This window comes from Cervus canadensis, chromosome 20 (genome assembly GCF_019320065.1).
Source record: "Cervus canadensis isolate Bull #8, Minnesota chromosome 20, ASM1932006v1, whole genome shotgun sequence".
NCBI lineage: Eukaryota > Metazoa > Chordata > Mammalia > Artiodactyla > Cervidae > Cervus > Cervus canadensis.
This window is the reverse complement of record NC_057405.1, coordinates 10,054,926-10,080,615: the sequence shown is the minus strand read 5'-3', so window position 1 is coordinate 10,080,615 and position 25,690 is coordinate 10,054,926. Positions and strand designations below refer to the sequence as shown.

Below are 25,690 nucleotides of genomic sequence, written 5' to 3'. Positions count from 1 at the left end.
GGCAAGAAAGAGAGGCTAGCAATACTCACATGAGGAAAAATAAACTTTGAAATAGAGACCATAAAAAAAGATAAACTAGGACACTAAATAATGATGAAAGGATCAATACAAGAGGATATTACACTTGTTAACATATATACACCCAACACAGGAGCATCTGAATACATAAAACAAATACTAACAGACATAAAGGGAGAAATTGATGGGAATACAATAATAGTAGGAGACTTTAGCACCATATTCACATCAATGGTGAGATCTTCCAGACAGAAAATCAATGACACACTAGAACAGATTTAATTGATATTTTCAGGACACTACATTAAAAAGATCCAAGAAAACACATAATTTCTGAGTGCACATGGAACATTTTCAAGGAGTTACCACAGATGAGGCTATAAAGCAAACCTCAACAAACTGAAGAGGTAGAAATTATTTCAAGTATCTTTTTTGACCATAACAGTATGAAACTAGAAATCGACCACAGAAACAGAAACAAGAAAAAAAAAAAAAAAAACTATTAGTGGAGAGGACACAACATGCTACTAAAAAAATAATGGGTCATGATGAAATCAAAACGGAATGCTGAAAATATCCTGCGATAACTGACAATGAAAGCACAACCATACAAAATCTCTGGGATACAGCAAAAGCAATTCCCTTAGAGGGAAGTTCATAATGATACAGGCTGTCCTCCAAAAACAAGAAAAATCTTAATTAAACAACCTAACACCTAAAAAAACTAGAAAAAGAAGAAAAAATAAAACCTACAATGAACAGAAGGAAGGAAATAATGAAGCTCAGAGGAGGATCAATAAAATAAGAGATTAAAAAAAATAGATATAATCCAATGAAAAAATGGGCAGAATACTTAAGACATACATTCCATAAAAGACATACAGATGACCAACAGGCCCATGAAATAATGTTCAACATTGCTAATTATTACAGAACTGCAAATCAAAATCACAATGAGGTATCACCTAATACCAGTCAAAATGACCATCATCAAAGTCTACAAATAAATGCTGGAGAGGGTGTAGAGAAAAAGGACCCCTCCTACACCGTCGGTAAGAATGTGAATCTGTACAGGGACTATGGAGAACAATATGGAGGTTCCTTAAAAAAATTAAAAACAAAGCTACCATGTGACCCTGTAATTGCACTCCTGGGCATACAACTAGATAAAACTATACTTTGAAAAAAACATGCATCCCAATATTCATTGCAGCACAGCAACCTAATGTCCATTTAGCAACCTAAATGTTCAGTACAGATGACAGGATAAAAACGATGTGATACACCTCCCCCACACACAGTGGGGTATTACTCAGCCATAAGAAAAATGCTGTCTTCTGCAGAAACATTAATGGAAGTGCAGACTGTCATACTAACAGAAGTAAGCCAAATAGCATATGATATTGCTTATATGTGAAATTTTAGAAAATGACATGAATAAACTTATTTACAAAATAGAAACAAACCCACAGGCATAGAAAACAAATTTAGTTACCCAAGGGGAAAATGGGGGGAGAAACAGGGGAGGGGTAAATGAAAAGCTTGGGATTAATACATATACACTACTATATATACGGTTTACCTGGTGGTTCAGATGGTAAAAAATCTGCCTGCAACCTGGGAGACCTTGGTTCAATTCCTGGGTGGGGAAGATCCCCTGGAGAAGGAAATGCCAACCCACTCTGGTATTCATGCCTGGGAAATCCCATGTACAGAGGAGCCTGGTGGGCTGTCATCCATGCAGTCCAAGAGTCGGACATGGCTTAGTGACTAGACCACCACTGCTATACAAGCAGATAAACAAGAACCTGCTGTGTAGCCTGGGCTCCCCTGGGGGCTCAGCTGGTAAAGAATCTGCCTGCAACGCAGGAGACCTTGGTTCAATCCCTGGGTCAGGAAGTTCCCCTGGAGAAGGAAATGGCAACCCACTCAAGTATTCTTTCCTGGAAAATCCCATGGACAGAGGAGCCTGGCGGCCTACAGTCCATGGGGTCACAAGAGTTGGACATGACTTAGTGATTAAACCGCCACCCAAGCCAGGCTTCAGCAATATGTGAACAGTGAACTTCCAGATGTTCAAGCTGGTTTTAGAAAAGGCAGAGGAACCAGAGATCAAATTGCCAGCATCTGCTGGATCATTGAAAAAGCAAGAGAGTTCCAGAAAAACATCTATTTCTGCTTTACTGACTATGCCAAAGCCTTTGACTGTGTGGATCACAATAAACTGTGGACAATTCTGGAAGAGATGGGAATACCAGACCACCTGACCTGCCTCTTGAGAAACCTGTATCCAGGTCAGGAAGCAACAGTTAGAACTGAACATGGAACAACAGACTGGTTCCAAATAGGAAAAGGAGTACATCAAGGCTGTATATTGTCACCCTGCTTATTTAACTTATACGCAGAGCACATTGAGAGAAAATGCTGGGCTAGAGGAAGCACAAGCTGGAATCAAGACTGCCGGGAGAAACATCAATAACCTAAGATATGCAGATGACACCACCCTTATGGCAGAAAGGGAAGAAGAACTAAAGAGCCTCTTGAAAGTGAAAGAGGACAGTGAAAAAACTGGCTTAAAACTCAGTATTCAGAAAACTAAGATCATGGCATCTGGTCCCATCACTTCATGGCAAATAGATGGGGAAAGAGTGGACGGTATCAGACTTTATTTTTTTGGGCTCCAAAATCACTACAGATGGTGACTGCAGCCATGAAATTAAAAGACGCTTACTCCTTGGAAGGAAAGTTATGACCAACCTAGACAGCATATTAAAAAGAGACATTACTTTACCAACAAAGGTCCATCTAGTCAAGGCTATGGTTTTTCCAGTGGTCATGTATGGATGTGAGAGTTGGACTGTAAAGAAAGCTGAGTGGAGAAGAATTGATGCTTTTGAAGTGTGGTGTTGGAGAAGACTCTTGAGAGTCCCTTGGACCACAAGGAGATCCAACCAGTCCATCCTAAAGGAGATCAGTCCCGGGTGTTCATTGGAAGGACTGATGTTGGAGCTGAAACTCCAAAACTTTGGCCACCTGATGCAAAGAGCTGACTCATTTGAAAAGACCGTGATGCTGGGAAAGATTGAGGGTGGGAGGAGAAGGGGACAACAGAGGATGAGATAGTTGGATGGCATCACCGACAATGTACATGGGTTTGGGTAAACTCTGGGAGTTGGTGATGGACAGGGAGGCCTGGTGTGCTGCGGTTCATGGGGTTGCAAAGAGTTGGACATGACTGAGTGACTGAACTGAACCACTGTATAACATAGGGAGCTGTATTCAATATTTTGTAATAATCTATAAGGGAAAAGAATCTGAAAAAGAATATATATATGCACACATATACATATATAAATATAACTGAATCGCTTTGTTGTACACCTGAAACACAATGCTGTAAATTAACTATACTGGAAATTTAAAAAAATAGAAAAAGAAAATCAATAAAACCAAGAGTTGGTTCTTTGAAAGGGTAAACAAAATTAGCAGACCTCTAGCCAGGTTCACCAAGAACAAAAAGAGAGAACCAAATAAAATAAGAAATGAAAGAGAAGAAATAACAACCAATATCACAGAAATACAAAGTATCTGTTATAAGAGAATGCTATGAACAATTACAAGCCATCAAATTAGACAACCCAGAAGAAGTGGACAAGTTTCTAGAAATATACAGTCCACCAAAACTGAATTAAGCACAGATAATTTGAACAGGCTGATCACTATAAGTGAAATAGAATCTGTAGGAATAATGATTAAAAAAAAACTCTCTGCAAACAAAAGTACAGGGCTGGATGGCTTTAATGAGGAGTTCTACCACGCATACAAAGAACTTATAATGATCCTTCTCAAACTCTTCCAAAATACTGAAGAGGAGGAAATACTCCAAAAGTCATTCTGTGAAGCTACCTACCATCAGCCTGATACAAAAATTAGACAAAGATACACCTGAAAATAGCACAACACTACTAACAACTATACTTCAATTTAAAAAACTAGAAAAAAAATCAGCCCATCAAAACTGAATCAAGAAGAACTACATAATTTGAACAGACCTATCCCTAGAAGTAAAATAGAATCTTTAATTTAAAAGCTTTCTACAACAAAAGTCCAGGGCTTGATGGCTTCACAGGCAAATTCTACCAACCATACAAAGGATTATACTAATCCTTCTCAAAATCTTCCAAAAGACTGAAGGGGAGGAAACATTCCCAAAGACATTCAATGAAGCCACAATCACCCTGATACCAAAACCAAACACAGCATCAAAAAATAAAAAAAAAAAGAAAAGAAAATTACAGGTCACTATGTTTGATGAATATAGATGCAAAAAATATCAACAAAATATTAGCAAACTGCATCAAACAACACATAAAAAAGACCATATACCATGACCAAGTGGAATCTACCCCAAGTTCATAAGAATGGTTCAACATATGCAAATGAATGTGATAAACCATATAAACAAAAGAACAAACAAAACCACATGATCTTAACAGATGCAGAAAAGCATCTGACAAACTTTCATTATAAGCAGATGACATGATACCATATATCAACACCCATTCATGATAAAAATTCTTACCAAAGTGGGTGAGACAGAACATATTTCAACATAATAAAAGCTATGTATGACAAATCCACAGATAAGATAATACTCAATGGTGAAGAGCTGAAAACCTTCCTAATAAAATTTTGGAACAAGACAAGCGTGCCCACTCGCACCACTTCCATTCAACAGAGTATCAGAAGTCCTAGCTCCAGGAATCAGACAAGAAAAAGCAATAAAAGGTATCCAAAATGGAAGGGAAGAGGTAAAATTTTCATTATAAGCAGATGACATGATACCATATATAAACAACTCGAAAGATTCCAAGAGATGATTCTACACATGGACATTACCAGATGGTCAATATTCTTTGCAGCCCAAGATGGGAGAAGCTCCATACAGTCAGTAAAAACAAGACTGGGAGCTGACTGTGGCTCAGATCATGAGCTCCTTATTGCAAAATTCAGGCTTAAACTGAAGAAAGTAGGGAAAACCACTAGGTCAGGTATGACCTAAATCAAATACCTTATGATTATACAGTGGAGGTGAATAGTTTCAAGGGATTACATCTGGCAGACAGAGTGCCAGATGAACTACAGATGGAGGTTCATAACATTTTACAGGAAGGGGTGACCAAAACCATCCCAAAGAAAAAGAAATGAAAGAAGGCAAAATGGTTATAAGCAGCCTTTATAAATAGCTGAAAAAAGAAGCTAAGGGCAAGGGAGAAAGGGAAAGATATATCCAACTGAATGTGGAGTTTCAGAGAAGAACAAGGAGAGACAAGATGGCCTTAAGTGAACAATGAAAAGAAACTGAGGAAAACAACAGAATGGGAAAGACTAGAGATCTCCTTAAGAAAACTGGACATGTTAAGGGAACATTTCATGTAAGGACGGGCATGATAAAGGACAGAAATTGTAAGGACCTAAGAGAAGCAGAAAAGATTAAGAAAAAATAGCAAGAATACACAGAAGAATTATGTAAGAAAGTCTCAATGACCTGGATAACCATGACAGTGTGGTCACTCACTTAGAGCAAGACATCCTGGAGTGTGAAGTCAAGTGGGCCTTAGGAAGCATTACTATGAACAAAGCTAGTGGAGCTGATGGAATTCCAGCTGAGCTATTTAAAATCCTAAAAGATGATGTTGTTAAAACTGCATTCTGCATGTCAGTAAATCTGGAAAACTCAGCAGTGGTCACAGGACTGGAAAAGGTCAGTTTTCATTCCAATCCCAAAGAGGGGCAATGACAGAGAATGTTCAAACTACTGTACAATTGTGCAAGCTTATGCTGCAGGCTAGGCTTTAGCAGTTACGTGAACCAAGAACTTCCAGATGTACAAGCTGGTTTCAGAAAAGGTAAAGGAACCAGAGATCTCTTGCCAACATTCACTGGATTACAGAAAAAGCAAGAGAATTCCACAAAGACATATACTTCTGCTTCATTGACTACACTAAAGCCTTTGACTGAGTGGATCCAACAAACTGTGGAAAAATCTTAAAGAGATGGAAACACCTTACCTGTCTCCTGAGAAACCTGTATGCAGGTCAAGAAGCAATAGTTATAACTGGACATGGAATAATGGACTGGTTCCAAATTGGGGAAGGAATACGACAAGACTGTATATTGTCACCCTGCTTATTTCACTTCTATGCAGAGTACATCAGTGAAATGCTGGACTGAATGAATTACAAGCTGGAATGCAGACTGCTGGGAGAAATATCAACAACCTCAGATATGTAGATGACACCACTCTAATGGCAGAAAGTGAAGAGGAACTAAAGACCCTCTTGATGAGGGTGAAAGAGGAGAGTGAAAACACTGGCTTAAAGCTCAACATTCAGAAACTAAGATCATGGCATCTGGCCCCATCATTTCATGGCAAATAGAAGATAAAGAGTCGAAATGGTGACAGATTTTCTTTTCTTGCGCTTCAAAATCACTGCAGAAAAGCACTGCGGCCATGAAATTCAAAGATACTTGCTCCTTGGAAGGAAAGTTATGACAAACCTAGAAAGCATATTAAGAAGCAGAGACATCTCTTTGCCGACAAAATCTGTATAGTCAAAGCTATGTGTTTTTTTTTCCCACTTATTTTTATTAGTTGGAGGCTAATTACTTTACAATATTGTAGTGGTTTTTGCCATACATTGACATGAATCAGCCATGGATTTACATGTGTTCCCCATCCCGATCCCCCCACCCACCTCCCTCCCCATTCCATCCCTCTGGGTCTTCCCAGTGCACCAGCCCTAAGCACTTGTCTCATGCATCCAACCTGGGCTGGTGATCTGTTTCACCCTTGATAATACACATGTTTCGATGCTGTTCTCTCACAACATCCCACCCTCGCCTTCTCCCACAGAGTCCAAAAGTCTGTACAGAAAAAGAGACACAGATGTACAAAGCTATGGTTTTTTTCAGTAATTATATGTGGATTTGAGAGTTGGATCACAAAGAAGGCTGAGCACTGAAGAACTGATGCTTACGAATTATGGTGCTGGATAAAACTCTTGCAAATCCCTTGGACAGCAAGGAGATCAAACCAATCAACCCTAAGGGAAAGAAACTCTGAATATTCATTGGATGGACTGTTGCTGAAGCTAAAGCTCTAATACTTTGGCCTCCTGATGCAAAGAGGCCACTCACTGGAAAAGATCTTGATGCTGGCAAAGAATGGAGGCAAAAGGAGGTAGGGGAGGAAGAGGATGAGATGATTCGATAGCATCACCAACTCAATGGACAAGAGTTTGGGCAAATTACAGGAGATACTGAAGGACAGGGAGCCTGGCATGCAGCAGTCCATGGGGCTGCAAAGAGTTAAGACATGACTAAGTGACTGAACAACAACAAAAGACTCCACACAAAAACTACTAAAACTGATAAACGAATTAAGCAAGGTAGCATGATACAAGATTAACATATAGAAATTTGTTGCATTTCTTTACACTAATAATGAAAGGTATCAGAAACAGCAAGTAAAAAAGCAATCCTTTTTAAAATTGCATCAAAAAATACTTAGGAATAAACCTCATCAAAGAGGTGAAAGACTTATATGCTCAGAAGTACAAAACATTAACAAAGGAAACTGAAGATGATGCAAACAAATGGCAAGATATCTCATGCTTTTGGACTGGAAGAATTAATATTGCTAAAATGACCACAGTACCCAAAGCAATCTACAGATTTAATGTGATCTGTGTCAAATTACTCACGACATTTTTCACAGGACCAGAAAAACCCTAAAATTTATATGAAACCATAAAAGACCCAGAATTGCCAAAGCAATCCCGAGGAAAAAGAACAAAGCAGGAAGCTCAACCCTCCCAGACTTCAGACAATAATTTAAAGCTATAGTAATCAAAACACCATGGTATTGGCACAAAAACAGACATCTAGATCAATGGAACAGAAAAGACAGCCCAAGGAATTCCCTGGTGGTCCAGTGGTTAGGACTTTGCATTTCCATTGCTGATGGCAGAGGTTCAATTCCTGATTGGGGAATTAATCTCCTGCAAGCCACATGGCAAAAAAAAAAGCCCCCCAAAACAAAATACAGAGAAAGCTTAGAATAAACCCACCACCCATGGTCAATTTATCTTTGACAAATGAGGCAAGAATATACACAGAGAAGAGTCTCTTCAGGAAGTGGTGTTTGGAAAACTGGAGAGCCATATGTAAATCAATGAAATCAGAACACTCCCTCATGCCGTACACACCAAAAAAACTGAAAATGACTTAAAGACTTAAATGTAGGACATGACACCACAAAACGCCTAGAAGAGAACACAGGAAAAATATTATCTGACATAAACTGTAGCAATGTTTTCTTAGGTCAACCTTCTAAGGCAACAGAAATAAAAGCAAAAATAAACAAATGGGACTTAATTCAAACTTACAAGTTTTTACACAGCAAAGAAAACCATAAACAAAATGAAAGGACAGCTTACATATCGTGAGAAAATATCTGCAAATGATGTGACCAACAAGGGATTAATTTCCAAAATATACAAACAGCTTACATATCTCAATCAAAAAAAAAAAAACAACCCAATCAAAAAACATGCAGAAGACCCAAATAGACATTAGACCCAAACAGACCCAAATAGAAGACCCAAAGAAGACACACAGATGGCCAATATGCACATGAAAAGATGCTCAATGTAATTAGAGAAATGCAAATCAAAACTTCAATAAGGTATCACCCTCACATGGGTCAGAAGAGCTTTCATCAAATAATAAATACTGGAGAGGATGTGGAGAAAAGGGAACCCTCCTACACTGTTGATGGGAATATAAATTGGTAAAGCCACTATGGAAAACAGTATGGAGGCTCCTTAAAAAACTAAAGCTGCCATATGATCCAGCAATCCTGCTTCTGGGTATATAAACTGGTCAAAACTATGATTCAAAAAGATGTATGCACCCAATGATCAAAGCAGCACTATTTACAACAGGTAAGACATGGAAGCAACCTAAGTGTCCATCAACAGAGGAATGGATAAAGATGTGGTACATACATACAATGGATTACTACTCAGCCATAAAAAAAGGATAAAATAATGCCATTTGCAGCAATATGGATAGACCTAGAGATTATCATACTAAGTGAAGTTAAGTCAAACACAGAAAGACAGATATCATATAGTATCACTTGGATATGAAATCTAAAATATGATACAAATGCTCTTATTTAAAGAACAGAAACAGACTCAGACACAGAAAACAAACTGGTGGTTACAAAGGAGAAAAGGGGTAGGAGAGGGATAAATTAGAAGTTTGGGATTAAGAGACACTAATTACTATAGATAAATAAGGTTCTACTGTATAGCACAGGGAACTATGTTCAATGCCCTGCAATAAACTATAATGGAAAAGAAGATGAAAAATATATACAAATACACGTACACCTGAATTACATGCTTCACACGAGAAATGAACACAATACTGTAAATTAACTTAAAAAAAAAAACTGCATGAAATTTTACATCCTTAAGCAGAATTATGCTACTGAAATACTAGGTAACTGATCTGTTTTCCTATTCCAGGATCAATTTCCTTTCTGACCAAAATTTAACTTCAGATTTAGCGATCTTGATCCTGGGTGTTCACTGGAAGGACTGATGCTGAAGCTGAAACTCCAATACTTTGGCCATCTGATGCGAAGAGCTGACTCATTTAATAAGACCCTGATGCTAGGAAAGATTGAGGGCAGGAGGAGAAGGGGACGACAGAGGATGAGATGGTTGGATGGCATCACCGACTCAATGGACATGGGTTTGGGTGAACTCTGGCCGTTGGTGGTGGACAGGGAGGCCTGGCGTGCTGCGGTTCATGGGGTCACAAAGAGTCGGACACGACTGAGCAACTGAATTGAACTTAGTGATCTTGACTATCTGCCTTGCCCTTTTTATATATTAAGTTTTTGTTTATTCTTTCTGTCTAAGAGACTGTCCTCACCTGGGAAGTCACTGAATCTTATATGACTGTATTTTTAAAGAAAAATGAGATCATACACAAACTGAAAGGAAACTGGAATGCTATAATCCAGTTAAGGAATTTGACTGGGAGAGATCCACTTTAATTAATCTCTTTTGTTTATCAGTATTTTCTGTAACGACTACACATATTTTTAAAAACAGCTTTAATTAGAGACACATATAAATCTAACCAGTTCTAAATACAGAATTCAATGACCTCAATAAACTAACAGAGCTGAGCAACCAACACCACAATCCCGCTTTAGAAGGCTTCCATCACCCAAAAAGTTCCTTCCTAGATGTCTGCAGTTAATTCCTGTTGCTACTTGTAACCCAGAGAACCACTGACAGGATTTCTGCCTCTACAAATGTGCCTTTTTAGAGATTTCTCATAAATGGAGTCAATATGTGTCTCATGCATCTGGCTTCCTTTACTTAGCATATTTTTGAGGTTCATGAATAATAAAGCAGGGATCAGCACTCATTCCTTTTTATTGCTAAAGAGTATTCTGGTATATGAATATACCATATTTTGTTGTTTGTATCCATTATCAGTTGATGGACACTTGGATTATTTCCAGTTTGGGGCTATTATGACAAACGCTGCTATGAAGATTTGCTTTCATGTCTTTGTGTGGAGATATGTTTTAATTTCTTTTGGATAGATTCTTGTGAATGCTTTTCTAATAATTATAATTTAAGTAAATTATTTAAAAAAATCCAGATTTTTTTCTGACTCCAATTCTTTGCTCCCTATTTATTTTAAGCCAATTATACCAGTTTTCTGGTTTAGGTTTAGTCTGTATTTTTGTTCTTATGCACTAGCCAGAGACTCTTGCAGGGCACAAACAAAACCTGTGTTCACCAGGATCCAGGGTAAGAAAGGAGCAGTAACCACCACATGAGACTGAGTCAGACCTGCCTCAGTGTTTGAGGATCTACTGGAGAGGCACGGGTCAGCAGTGACCTGCCATGGGGACCGGGACACTGTTGCCAGCAGTCCTAGGAGGTGCAGCTTGTTGGCATAAATCCTCTTGGAGGAGGTTGTCATTAGGCCTAACAGAGACTATATCCCTTCTATAGAGACTACAAGACTCCAGGACTGGGCCACCTCAGGCCAAACTACAGGGAGGGAGCACAGTCCCACCCATTAGCAGATAATTGGATTAAACATTTACTGAGCATGGCCCTGCCACCAAAGTGAAACTGAGTTTTCGCCACAGCCAGTCTCTCCCAACAGGAAGCTTGCACTAGCCTCTTATTCTCACTCATCAGTTGGCAGAGAGAATGAAAACCACAATTACAGAAAGCTAACCATATGATCACATGGATCACAGGCTTGTATAACTCAATAAAACTGTGAGTTATGCCATGTAGGGCCACCTAAAATGGACGGGTCATGGTGGAGACTCCTGACAAAACGTGATCCACTGGAGGAGGGAATGGCAAACTACTTCAGCATTTTTGCCTGGAGAACCCCATGAACAGCATGAAAAGGCAAACAGATATGACACTGAAAGATGAACTACCCAGGTCAATATGCTGTTGGAGAAGAGCGGGGAAATGCTCTGGAAAAGAATGAAGAGGCTGAGTCAACGTGGAAATGATGCCCAGTTGTGGTTGTATCTGGTGGTGAAAGTAAAGTCGAAAGCTGTAAGGAACAGTACTTATTGTGTAGGAACCTAGAATGTTAGGTCCATGAATCAGGGTAAATTATAAGTGGTCAAACAAGAGATAGCAAGAGTGAACATCGACATTTTAGGAATCAGTGAACTAAAATGGATGGAAATGGGCGAATTTAATTCAGATTACCATTGTATCTATTAGTGTGGGCAAGAATCCTTACAAGAAATGGAGTAGGCCTCATAGTCAACAAGAGTCTGAAATGCAGTACAAGGGTGCGATCTCAAAAACGACAGAATGATCTCCGTTTGTTTCCAAGGCAAACCATTCAACATCATAGTAATTCAAGTCTATGCCCCAACCACTAATGCTGAAGAAGATGAAGAACGGTTCTGTGAAGACCTACAAGACCTTCTAGAACTAACATCAAAAATATATGTCCTTTTCATAACAGGGTATTAGAATGCAAAAGTAGGAAGTCAAGAGATAACCTGGAGTAACAGGCAAGTTTGACCTTGGAGTGCAAAATGAAGCACGGCAAATGCTAACAGAGTTTTGCCAAAAGAAGGCACTGGTCATAGCAAACACTCTCTTCCAACAACACAAGAGATGACTCTACACGCACATGGATCATCAGATGTTCCATCCTGAAATCAGGTTGAAAATATTCTTTGCAGCTGAAGATGGAGAATCTGTATACTATCAACAGAAGCAAGACCAGGAGCTGACGGTGACTCGGATCTTGAACTCCTTATTGCAAAATTCAGACTTAAATAGAAAAAAGTAGGGAAAACCACTAGGTCCCCAGGTATGACCTAAACCAAATCCCTTATAATTACACAGTAGAGAGAACAGATTCAAGGGATTAGATCTGACAAGAGTGCCTGAAACACTGTAGACAGAGGTTCATAACACTGTACAAGAGATGGTGACAAAACCACCCCCAAGAAAAAGAAATGCAAAAGGCAAAATGGTTGTTTGAGGATGCCTTACAAATAGCTAGGAAGAGAAGAGAAGCAAAAGACAAAGGAGAAATGAAAGATATACCCATCTGAGTGCAGAGTTCCAAAGAATAGCAAGGAGAGAGAAGAAAGCCTTCCTCAGTGATCAGTGCAAAGAAATAGAGGAAAACAACAGAATGGGAAAGACTAAAGATCTCTTCAAGAAAATTAGAGATACCAAGGGAACATCTCATGCAAAGATGGGCTCAATAAAGGACAGAAACTGTATGGACCTAACAGAAGCAGAAGAAGAGGTGGCAAGAATACACAGAAGATACAAAAAAGATCTTCATGACCCAGATGGTGTGATCACTCACCTAGAGCCAGACATCCTGGAATGTGAAGTCAAGTTGTCCTTAGGAAGCATCACTATGAGCAAAGCTAGTGGAGGTGATGGAATTCCAGTTGAACTATTTCAAATCCTAAAAGATGATGCTGTGAAAGTGCTGCATTCAATATGCCAGCAAATTTGGAAAACTCAGCAGGGGACACAGGACTGGAAAAGGCCAGTTTTCATTCCAATCCCAAAGAAAGGCAATGCCAAAGAATGTTCAAACTACTGCACAATTGCACTCTTCCACATGCTAGAAAGGTAATGCTCAAAATCCTTCAAGCGAGGCTTCAACAATATGTGAACCAAGAACTTCCAGATGTTCAAGCTGGATTTAGAAAAGGCAGAGGAACCAGAAGTCAAATTGCAAACAACCACTGGACCATAGAAAAACGAAGGGAATCCAGAAAAACATCAACATCTGCTTCATTGACAACGCTAAAACCTTGACTACGTGGATCACAACAAAATGGAAAATTCTTAAAGAGATGCGAATATCAGACCATCTTACCTGCCACCTGAGAAACCTGTATGCAGGTCAAGAAGTAACAGAACTGAACATGGGAAAATGGACTGGTTCAAAATTGGGAAAGGAGCACATCAAGGCTGTAAACTGTCCCCTGCTTATTTAGCTTATATGCAGAGTACATCATGCGAAACGCTGGGCTAGATGAAGCACAAGCTGGAATCGACACCGCTGGGAGAAGTATCAGTAATTTCAGATATGCAGATGACACTACTCTAAAGGCAGACAACGAAGAGGAACTAAAGAGCTTCTTGATGAGGGTGAAGAGGAGGGTGAAGAAGCTGGCTTAAAACTCAACATTCAAAATACTAAGGTCATGGTATGTGGTCCCATCACATCATGGGGAAAAAACGGAAACAATGGCAGGTATTATATTTTTGGGCTCCAAAATCACTGTGGACAGTGACTGCTGTCATGAAATTAAAAGACGCTTGCTTCTTGAAAGAAAAGCTATGACAAATCTGAACAGTGTATTATAAAGCAGAGATATCACTTTCCCAAAAAAGGTCCATCTAGTCAAATCTATGGTTTTTCCAGTAGTCATGTATGGATATGAAAGTTTGACCATCAACAGACCGAGTGTTGAAGAATTGATGCTTTCAAATTGTGCTAGAGAAGATGCTTCAGAGTCCCTTGGACAGCAAGGAGATCAAACCAGTCAATCCTAAAGGAGTTCTACCCTAAATATGCATTGAAAGGACTGATGCTGAAGCTCCAACACTTTGCCCACCTGATGCAAATAGCTGACTCACTGGAAAAGACCCTGATGGTGGGAAAGACTGAGGACAGGAGAAGGATGAGATGGCTGGGTGGCATCAGCAATTCAATGGACATGAGTTTGAGCAAACTCCGGGAGATAAGAAGGACAGGGAAGCCTAGCGTGCTGCAGTCCATGGGGTCACAAAGAGTGGGACATGACTGAACAACTGAACAACAAAAATATGACTAACAGACTTTTAAGTTATTCAAACTACTTGACCCTCTCTTGTTGACTATTTAAGACATTATAACTTTTCCATATGACAGACCTAGGAGAGCAGAAAATATTAATTCAAAATACGACTTAATATTTAAAACCTCTGTATGGTGATTTTTGACTAAATTATTATTTTACCAAATTTCTACATAGGCCAATTTGTTTTATTATTTTACTTAAAATATTCAGCTAAATTATCTACAGTTCCTGAAAATTAGCCCCTTCAAGGATCATTGTCTTGTGGTGGTGAAGGGGCGTGTCAAACTCAGGGAAGCTATGAGCCACGCCATGTAGGGCCCCAAACACAGACGATGAAGTGGAGAGTTCTAACAAAACGTGGTCCACTGGTGGAAGGAATGGCAAACTACTCCAGGACTCTGCCGTGAGAACCCAGTGAACTGTATGAACAGGCAAAAAGGTACAACAGCGAAAGATGAGGCCCACAGGCTGGATGGTGTCCAAGATGCTGCTGGAGAAGAGCAGAGGACAACTACTAACAGCAGCTCCAGAAGCAGTGATGCGGCTGGTCCAAAGCGGCAGCGACGCTTGGCTGTGGACGTGTCTGGTGATGAAAGTAAAATCCAATACTATTAAGGAAAGTATTACATAGGAACTTGGAATATTAGGTCCACAAATCATATTGGATGTGGTCAAGCAGAAGATGGCAGGAGAAAACACTGACATCTTAGGAATCAGTGAACTAAAATGGATGGGAATGCGTGAATTTAATTAAGATGACCATTATATCTACTATTGTGAGCAAGAATCCCATAGAAGAAATGGAGCAGTCCTCATAATCAACAAAAGAGTCTAAAATGCAGTACACTTGGGTGCAACCTCAAAAATGACAGAATGATCTCGGTTCATTTCCAAGACAAGCCATTCAACATCAGAGTAATCCAAGTCTATGCCCCAATGGATGTGGAAGAAGCTAAAGTTGATCAGTTAAACAAAGACCTACAAGACCTCCTAGAATCAACACCAAAAGATGTCCTATTTAACAAAGGGGACTGGAATGCAAAAGTAGGAAGTCAAGATACCTGGAGTAACAGCCAAGTTTGGCCTTGGTGTACAAAATGAAGCAGGGCAAAGGCTAACAGAATTCTGCCAAGAGAAAACACTGGTCAAAGCAAACACCCTTTTTCAACAAAACAAGAGACGACTTTACACATGGACATCACTGTCAATATCAAATCAGACTGATTACATTCTTTGGAGCCGAAGATGGAAAAACTGTATACAGTCAGCAAAAACAAGACCTGGAGTTGACTATGCCTCAGGTCATCAGCTCCTTATAGCAAAATTCATGCTTAAACTAAAGAAAGTGGGGAAAACCACTAGGCCAATCAGGTACGACCTAAATCAAATCCCTTATGCTTATAGAGTGGGGGTGATGAATAGATTCAAGGGATTAGATCTAGTAAATAAAGTGCCTGAAGAACTATGGACAGAGGTTCGTAACACTGTACAGGAGGCAGTGAGCAAAACCATCCCAAAGAAAAAGAAATGCAAGAAGGCAAAGTGTCTGAGCAAGCTTTACGAAGTGGTTGTCTGAGGAAAGAAGAGATTTGAAAAGTAAGGAAGAAAGGGAAAGGTATACTGAATGCAGAGTTTGAGAGAAATGCAAGGTCAGAGGAGAAGGCCTTCTTCAATGAACAGTGCAAAGAAACAGAGGAAAACAACAGAATGGAAAGACCAGAGATCTCGTCTAGAAAACTGGATATATCAAAGGAACATTTCATAGAAAGAGGAGCACAATAAAGGACACAAAGTGTATGGACCTAACAGAAGCAGAAGTGATATAGAAGAGATGGCAAGAATACACCGAACTGTGCAAAAAAGATCTTAATGACCCAGATAACCACGTTGGTGTCATCACTCATCCAGAGCCAGACATTCTGGAAGCGTGCAGCCAACCGGGCCTTAGGAAGCACTGCTGTCAGTAAAGCTAGTGGAGATGATGGAATCCCAGCAGAGCTATTTACAATCCTAAATGATGACGCTATTAAGTGCTGCACTCAATTTGTCAGCAAAGTTGGACTATCCAGCAGTGGCCCCAGGACTAGAAAACCTCAATCTTCATCCCAAATCCCAAGGGTAATACTAAAGATGTCCAGACTACTGGACAATTATATTCATCTCCCATGCTAGTCAGGTAATACTCAAAATCCTTCAAGCTAGCCTTCAGTGGTATGTGAACTGAGAACTTATGGATATTCAAACTGGGTTTAGAAAAGGCAGAAGAACCAGAGATCAAACTGCCAACATTTGCTGGATCACAGAGAAAGCAAGGGAATTCCAGAAAAATATCTACCTCTGTTTGATTGACTACATTAAAGCCTTTGACTGGTGGATCATAACAAACTGTGGAAAACTCTTAAAGAGATGGGAATACCAGACCGTATTATCTGTTTCCTGAGAAACCTGTAGGCGGGTCAAGAAGCAATAGTTAGAACCTTGAATGGAACAACTGACTAGTTCAAAATTGAGAAAGGCATACGACAAGGCTGTTTATTATCACCCTGTTTCTTTAACTTGTATGCAGAGCACATCATGTGAAATGCTGGGCTGGATAAGTTACAAACTGGAATCAAGATTGCTGGGAGAAACATCAACCTCAGATATGTAGATGATACCACTTTACTAGCAGAAAGCGAAGAGGAAGCAAAAAGCCACTTGATGAGGGTGAAAGAAGACAGCAAAAAAGCCAGCTTAAAATTCAATATTAAAAAAACGAAGACCATGGCATCTGGTTCCATCCCTTCATGGCAAACAGAAAGGGAAAAGGTGGAAGTAGTTACAGATTTCCTCTTCCTAGGCTCTAAAATCACTGTGGATGTTGACTGCAGCCATGAAATTAGGAAACGAATGCTTCTTGGCAGGAAAGTTATGACAAACCTAGACAGTGTATTAAAAAGCAAAGACACCCCTTTGCTGACAAAGGTCTGTATAGTCAAGGCTATTGTCTTTCCAGTAGTCATGTATGGATGTGAGAGCTGGACCATAAAGAAGGCTGAGTGCCAAAGAATTGATACTTTTGAATTGCAGTGCTGGAGAAGACTCTTGAGTCCCTTGGACTGCAAGGAGATCAAACTAGTCAACCCTAAAAGAAATCAACCCTGAATACTCATTGGAGGGATTGATGTGGAAGCTGAAGCTCCAATACTCTGGCTAACCTGATGTGAACTGCTGACTCACTGGAAAAGACCCTGATGCTGGGAAAGACTGAAGGCAGAAGAGGGTAACAAAGGATGAGATGGTTGGATGGCTTCACCAATTCAGTGGACATGAACCTGGGCAAACTCCAGAAAATGGTGAAGGACAGGGAGGCCTGGTGTGCTGCAGTCCGTGGGTTGCAGAGTCAGGCACAACTTGGCAACTGTACAACAGACCAATTAGGTCCAATTACACGCTCTGTGAATTTTGCTCTCCTCTCTCTGTTTATCTTATTACAAGCTTCTCATGTTTTTTATTTTCTGTTTCTTTCTACCCAAACATATTCCTAAAAACATGCAAAGGACTCCTTGAAGAACTTTATCTTAAAACTACTGGGTACATAAACTATTGTGGATGTTCAATACAAGTTTAATTGGACTGCACAAAATTTCTACCTTTTTTAGTACAATGAAACTAAGCTGCTAGATTTTTATTTCAACTTGGAATTGCAATGTAGTTTACTTTACCTACATATCTCATTCTTCTAACTAATTATTTCAGTGTGACCTCATGGTTTTTGATACACAAAAATAAAAAAGCAAAAAAAAAAAAAAAACCACAAACCACATATATATAGGGGTGTACATGTATATTGTCGTTTGCCACTCAGTCATGTCAAACTCTTTATGATCCTATGGAGGCCAGGCCTCCCTGTCCTCCCATGTGTATCCTGTAGCTTGTCTGCTGAGGGCTTGGGAGCAGGAACAACCCAAACAGCAATAAACAATCTACTGTTCAGATATTGGTTTCTAAATACTGTACTAAAAGGAACCACAGGTCTTTGGAGAAATGGATGATTCTAAGGTCGAACAGGCAAAGGATGAACTGAGCCTGGAACTCCTTTGTGTATCAGAAAGAAAAGAAGTACTGGAAAGATTGAGAAATGTCAAAAGAACAAAGAAGCCAGGCTGAAGGGCATTCCATTAGCCAACCTGAAAATCTAAATAATGATAACAATGGATTATAATCCAAAGAATAATATAGAAAGCCGTTAAATCTGTAGTGATTTAGTGAATAAATTGAAAATTTGATGAAAAACAGGGTAACTCACAAGATCTCAAACTGCCTGCCCCACAAATAATTACAAAGGGAAACAAAAAAACCTTAATGAGAAATCTACATACCTTCTTATTAAGAAGTTACAATGCACCTCAGTCATTCCTGGAGAAGGAAATGGCAACCCACTCCAGTATTCTTCCTGGAGAATCCCATGAACAGAGAAGCCTGGCAAGCTACAGACCATGGGGTTGCAAAGAGTTGGACATGACTGAGCACAACACAGCAGCATCAGTAATTGGAAAAATCTAAATTGCATGCCACTGGATAGGGTTCAATGACAAAGAGATATAATCACTTCTGTGATATTCCTGCCAATGATGAACAACCTGAATTATCAGTAGAAAAAAGTAGCAGAAAGGAAAGAATGAATAATCTCATGAAAGTAAGGTAGGTGTTGGAGATTGAAAGTGACCAAGGAGACTTGACAATTATATGCAATATGTGATTCTGAACTGGATCCTTTTTCTATATAGAATACTATTAGGATTCAACTGGTAAATCACAAATGGGATCCAAAGATTAGATGGTAGTAATGGATCAAGGTCAGTTTTCTGATTTTGATGTTTGTATTGTAGTTTTATAGGACACTGCCCTTGTTTGTAGGAAACAGACTACAGTATTTCTGGTAATGGGACATAATGTCAGCTACTTTCTTTCAAATGAGACAGAATTTGAAAAAAAGGTTCTCTTTCAACTTTTCTATTAATATAAGCGTGAGATTTAAAAAAAGAGAGAGAAAAAATACTATTGCATCAGATTGAGAGCTCTCTCTTCTAACCTTTCAGTGTTTCGTTCTGCTAGGGCCCTGCATGTACCAGGTATTCAACGAGCGCTTCTGATTTACTGAATGACAAAAGGAAATCACTGTGGCTGCCATGCAAAAGAGCATCCTGAAATATAGTAAGAATAGAAGAGGGCCTTGTTAGAAAGCTACTAAAACAGTCCAGTAAAAAATGGCCTGAATTCGTGAGAATGGTGATGTCAGAAAAGTAAAGATTACATAAATATTTAGAATATGAATTCAAAAGATGTTGTGTTCTGGAAACAGAGGTGAGAGAAAGGATGGCGTAAAGGATGACTCCCAGTTTTCTGGCAAAACCAACCTGATGATGGCATTTACTGATAATGGAAACACAAATGGAAGAATTCAGAAGAGGTGAGGAGTGGGACAGCTGAGGACAGTGAGTTATTTTAAATATGTTGAATCTGAGGCACTTGTAAAACACCTCAATAGAGATACTATATAAGTTGTATGTGTCTGGAACTTAAAAGCAACTATGCAGGTAGTGCAGGAATGAGAAGAGAAGATGGCCTGAAAGAAAACTTCAAGGCTAGTGAATGGAGGAAGAGCCAGAAAAGCTGACTTAAAAGTCACAGCCAAAAGAGGTAAGAAGAAATCAGGAAAGTGTGGTGTTAAAAAAAAAAAGAAAAAGAGAGGAGAACATTTCAAGAAGAAGACATAATTGGAGTTAAATGGTGCTACAAAGTCAAGTAAAACAAGGATAGGAAATACCCATTAGATTTAACGAGACTGACATCATTGCTATGTAAGTGGAAGAAACCAGATGGGTAAGCTGAGAAGTGGCAGAAGGTAAGAAAACTGAGACAATAACTGTAGACATCAATTTGAGATGGTTCCCTTTAAGGAAAGGAATAAACAAGATGGTAGAGGGAACGGAATCCAGGGTTAAGAGAGGTTTGATTGTTTTAAAATGGAGAAATCTGGACATTTATATGCTGGGGGACCAAAAAAACCACTGAGATAAATTTAATGAAAGGAGAAAAGAGAAAACTGAGAATGCAGGTTTTCTTAATTCCATGCTGGAGTTTGTCACAGAGGCCCCAAATATTCAGTTAAAGTGATTTTGAAAGTACAATGGTTATTCATTAGACTACTAGAATTTTATTTAGTAAAGAGTTCTAAAGTCATCCAGCACCATCTGAGGCTCAAAGAAGTTAAGTGACTAACACCTGCTCAAGGTCACATGGTTACTATATGATAGAGCTATGACCCAGGGGTTTCTGACTGCATGCTCTTTCCATGATCCCACAGTGACTTTATATATGATCTGGGTATTCTGCAGAAGTGCATTTGGGGTCTTAAGGGTGGTGAAGGTAGGAGAAAGAGATGTGGGTTGGAGAGAACGTGGACACATTCCAGAGTCTGGGATCCCCATTCCTATTTTATGGAAGTTCCCCTTCTGTTTAATAAACTAGGGTCCTGAATAAGATTTAAGGGGAAAAAAAAAGGCAAACAATGATCAAAGAAATGTAAAAATACACATACTTTAAAACTTGCTTACCGGGTAATAGCACTGAACAGTCCACGGATGCGTGCTTTATGTCTAGATACAAAAGCTTCAGTAAATATTACTCCTCTGTTATCAAGATCAATGTGTCCGTTAATAATTCTACCTAGTCGCTGAGTTAGTGCCTGAGGGTAAAGATGGGTGAAAATTCTTATTAAAATGATAGAACAAAATTACAGATTTACATTTGTATATGTTTACCAAAGTCATGCTGCATGATGATGTTGCATTAATCATATGATTGAGTAATTTCAGCAAGCATAAATTAATAAGATATATAAAGTAAAATGAAGACTTAGGATCTAGGAAACTTCATAATCTTATGGTGAAGACAAGAACTGAATGAGTCTAATAACTCATACGTTAAAAAACTCAGCTACCTGCTAATAAGGCCTATTTATAGAGTAAAATAAAAGAAATTAACCAGTTTTCCAGATATAGGCAGCCTGAAACACAGACAACCAAGACATTTACAAGGATCCTGGAGAGGATCTTATATGGAGCTGCTAATACTAACAGAGGAATAAATATTATCCCAAGATTCTGCAACCTAGGGATACATAAGACCTGAAAAGTTATACTCTGTGATGAAAATATTAACAAACTGTGTCCATAAATCTATACTGACAGACAACCTGATTTCTTGGTAACCTGAGGAGAGCATTTCTCCACAGCTACACTATGACTGGGGTCAGGTTTATGAACGTATTTGGAAATATTGGACATATTTCCCTTTCCAGAACAAGTTAAATCCACTCGAGTCAGCCTGGCTGATACTTCTATGGTACAGAAAAATGCTTTCCAAACAACTTTTTTTTAAGGATCCATTTTTTTTGCTGCCCCATGAGGCATGTGGGATCTTACTTCTGCGAACCAGGATTAAACCTGTGCCCTTAGCATTGGAAGCTCAGAGTCTTATCCACTGGACTGTCAGGGAAGTCCCCCAAACAACTTCTTAGTGAGCTTTTACAATACTGCCTATGATACTGAGAAAAATTAAAACTGAAAAAAGAAACCATATATATTTCTAAAATGTATCAGTAGCACAATAACAAACCACTTGGTCTGTTCTGATACTTTAATGTAAAACTGACCAAAAACACATATTTTTTTGCCTTCTGTGATTTACATGTATTTACTCATTTTATCAGTCCTGGGTGTTCATTGGAAGGACTGATGCTGAAGCTGAAACTCCAGTACTTTGGCCACCTCATGCGAAGAGTTGACTCATTGGAAAAGACCCTGATGCTGGGAGGGATTGGGGGCAGGAGGAGAAGGGGACCGCAGAGGATGAGGTGGCTGGATGGCATCACCGACTCGATGCGCATGAGTTTGAGTAAACTCTGGGAGCTGGTGATGGACAGGGAGGCCTGGCGTGCTGCGATTCACGGGGTCACAAAGAGTCAGACACGACTGAGTGACTGAACTGAACTGACTCATTTTATCTTATGTAATTTGCATACACTTGCTCAGGAGCTTAGCCTCCTGAAACGCTTTGTAAAACAGATCTATATGCTTAATGGTATTTTAGATGCAATGAGGAGAAATCACCCACTTAAAATGAGTGAGTAAATCTGTTGCATTATAAATTAATCTCATGCAATTATGGTTTGGTAATTTCTCTAAGCTGGATTTTCTTAAGTATACCTAAAATGATTTGGCTTTTCCCTTATTTGTCCCAGTAAATACATAAACAGAACCATCATTTATTGAGAACTTCCTCTAGTCCAGCCATTTCACCTGATATACCATATACATGACACCTCACTGACATCTATGAGAGACAATTATTCCCATTTTCAGATATTTAACTTGAAGCACAAACAGTCATAAAAAATAATTTTTCTGACCCTAAGTAACTAAGCAGTGTCATAGACAGAATTCAAATCATGGTCTGTTTAACTTCCACTGTTCCAAACAGACTTCTAAAATGTTAAACCACTTTAAGAAAACCAAAATAACAAACAAGGAAATAGTCTCTATTTTCAGGCACCACTGTAATTTAACTTATAATCCTATTTGAGTATTGACACGAGTACCAAAAATTAAGGGATTATAAGCCACTCCTTGATTCCTCTCCCTATCATGCTCTCTGTTTAGAGGAGGAGAAAAGGTGCCATCAGAAGAAGTCGGTACCACTGACATCTGGGGAAGAAAGCGTTCTCTTGGGAAGGGATGCTCTGCGCACTGCAGGACATTTAGCAGCACCTGTGACCTTTACCACACAAGATGCCAGAAGCACCTCTTATAAATTACAGTCTTCATCAGTTGTTGCTTAAATTATAACTAGCAACCAGAACTGAAGATATCCTCGCTAAAGAAGCATTCAATAAAGATACACTTCTGGTATACTTGCTACTGCATCCAAGCAGGTCCAAGAGACCTTAAGTCTACCAAGTTTAGGGTATCTCTGGGTTCAGGAAGATTAAAATCACTTCTAAACAATCTTTTCAGAGCCATCAATGTTTAAGTATCCCCCAAATATATTGCTAGAACATAGTTAAAACTAGGAAATAGTCAAAACACTTGCAAAAAAACAAATAATAGTAAGTTTAGCTTTTTTCCATCCTTTCAAACTCGCCATTTATTTGAAAAGACAAATTATACCATTAAGGAGAAAAAATACCTGTGTCAGAAAGTTTCCAGGAAGATCATAGGTTTTACACAGTTCTGCTATGGTTACTTGACCACTTTCCTGTAATTTATCATTTACTTCTTCTGCTAAACGGTCCAAATAGTTCCTAATAGTTTAAATTTAAAAAAAAGGAAAAACTCAATTAGGAATAATAATGTTCCTTTATCTTTTTATGTTTAATTTCTGCTGCAATAAGGCATTCCCCAAAAGTAATTAATATGGGTATGTTTAGGTAAACACCATTCATTAATCACATTCTGAAATTTTTCTTATCAGTGTAACTAAATGGAAGGTTAATCAAATAAGAAATGCTGAAATTGTTTTCAACAATTAAAATTCTACAGTCATTTTCATTAAGACTTTTGGAACAATTCTACTTTCAGAGTTAAGCTCAAATGGGAAAGATGACAAAAATTAAGTTTCGTGTTGCTTTAAAACAGAAAAAATTAAAACTTTATATTATTCCCTAGTATTCCACACAAGTAATCACTTACTTTTTAAGTACAATAATGAAAATCAGTACTAGAAGAGTTCTAAAAAATGCCGTAGTGCCACAATTATTCTAAATTTAAGTATAAGCTTACCAAAAAAACCCCACAAAAAGGTATTCTTAATTATTGTACTTACTCATCTATCAGTTGTCCCAATACTAGTTGAACATGTTTTTCTGATTTAACAATGTCACCAATTCTATTTTCAATATGAGTCAGATCCACATTAATTACCTGGGAAATAAGTACACATTCTATTAGTGATAAGTTCATATTGTTTTTAAATTTGAAATTATACATTTTAGAACTTTAAAAAAAATGAAAACTTACTTCCCCTTAGGTGAATTTCAAATTGATTTGAAGTATTATAAAAAATCTCAAACAATTAGGGGCTTATTGCTTATTTACTTTCATTTCTGAACCTGTACACTTTCACTTGCTAAGAAAGCTTGCACTACAAAATCACACAACTTCAAAGGTCTCTTCACCTCCAGAGTCCCACCTAGACCCCAGGGAGGCAGACAGGGGTGAGAGGGAGCGCCTGAAGCAGTCCAACAGGCAGGTCCTGACCTGCTGACATCATGCAGTGAGTCTGAGTCTATGACCCAAACTGCCCACTGCCTCTGAGCAATCGGTGGACTGCTGTCCCATAGGGAGCCTCCTGGCCCAAGGACCATCCCAGCCCTGACTCTCTCACTCAAGAGAGGCTCTACAGGCCAGCATTCAGGTGGTCAAGCCTGCTGATACATCTCAGCCCATGGTGTGATCCATGGGCTTGCAAATAAGTCAGCCAAACCCACTGTCAGCGTCATGAATGAGGTTTCTCAGCAGATCCTGGCTGGTGGTTCTGAGGTTGGAGGCAGATGGGTCCCTGAGCTGAACAGCTGGAGTTTGTCAAGCGGAGTAAACTGGAGCTTTGCTTCCCCTAGACACTTCAAGGATAAAGTTAATAGCAGAAGCTGAGCTCTGTTGGAGTCAAGAAATAAGACGACTGCATCTATCACTTCTGAGGTCAAGGAGATCTCCAGGACTGCACATGAGTAGAAAGACTTGGGGGTCAAAAAGGAGGGGCGCTATCCCATAATAGGTGCTGTCAATCTCCTACAGGCTCCCACGCTGGAATCCATCTTGGCAAAAAGATGGATAAGTCTATCAGGAAGAGCCTTGGGTCAAGTCTGAGGTGGGAAATAAAGAAAGAGGACTAGCCAGAGGAAATAAAAAACCCAGGAAAAACTGCTTCCATGTAAGTGATTTAAATCACCTCTCTGGGACGCTCTTCATTAGGGAGGACACCCACACTCTTTCCTGGGTGTGTATTTCTGCTTTGTTTTAAATAGACTGCTTCTTTGTTCTCTTTGCATGTACTGTGCTTCCAATAAATTCTGTGTCTGCTTTAAAATGTCTCTTTGTGGAATTCTTTCTCTGAAGAAGATAAGAACCAAGGTCCTCTCACTTGCCAACATCATCTGGTGCC

General features: G+C 39.1%; 1 protein-coding gene across 1 annotated transcript in view; it reads right to left on the bottom strand.

Moving 5' to 3' along the window:
- Positions 1 to 25,690, bottom strand: part of UFL1 (UFM1 specific ligase 1) — a 63,773-nt gene that overhangs the window by 23,263 nt on the left and 14,820 nt on the right. The window contains exons 4-6 of the mRNA XM_043438980.1: positions 24,353 to 24,450; positions 23,717 to 23,831; positions 21,085 to 21,215 (exon numbers count right to left, since the gene is read on the bottom strand). Of these exons, the coding sequence (XP_043294915.1) occupies positions 21,085 to 21,215; positions 23,717 to 23,831; positions 24,353 to 24,450 (344 nt within the window). The remainder of the gene's footprint in view (positions 1 to 21,084; positions 21,216 to 23,716; positions 23,832 to 24,352; positions 24,451 to 25,690) is intronic.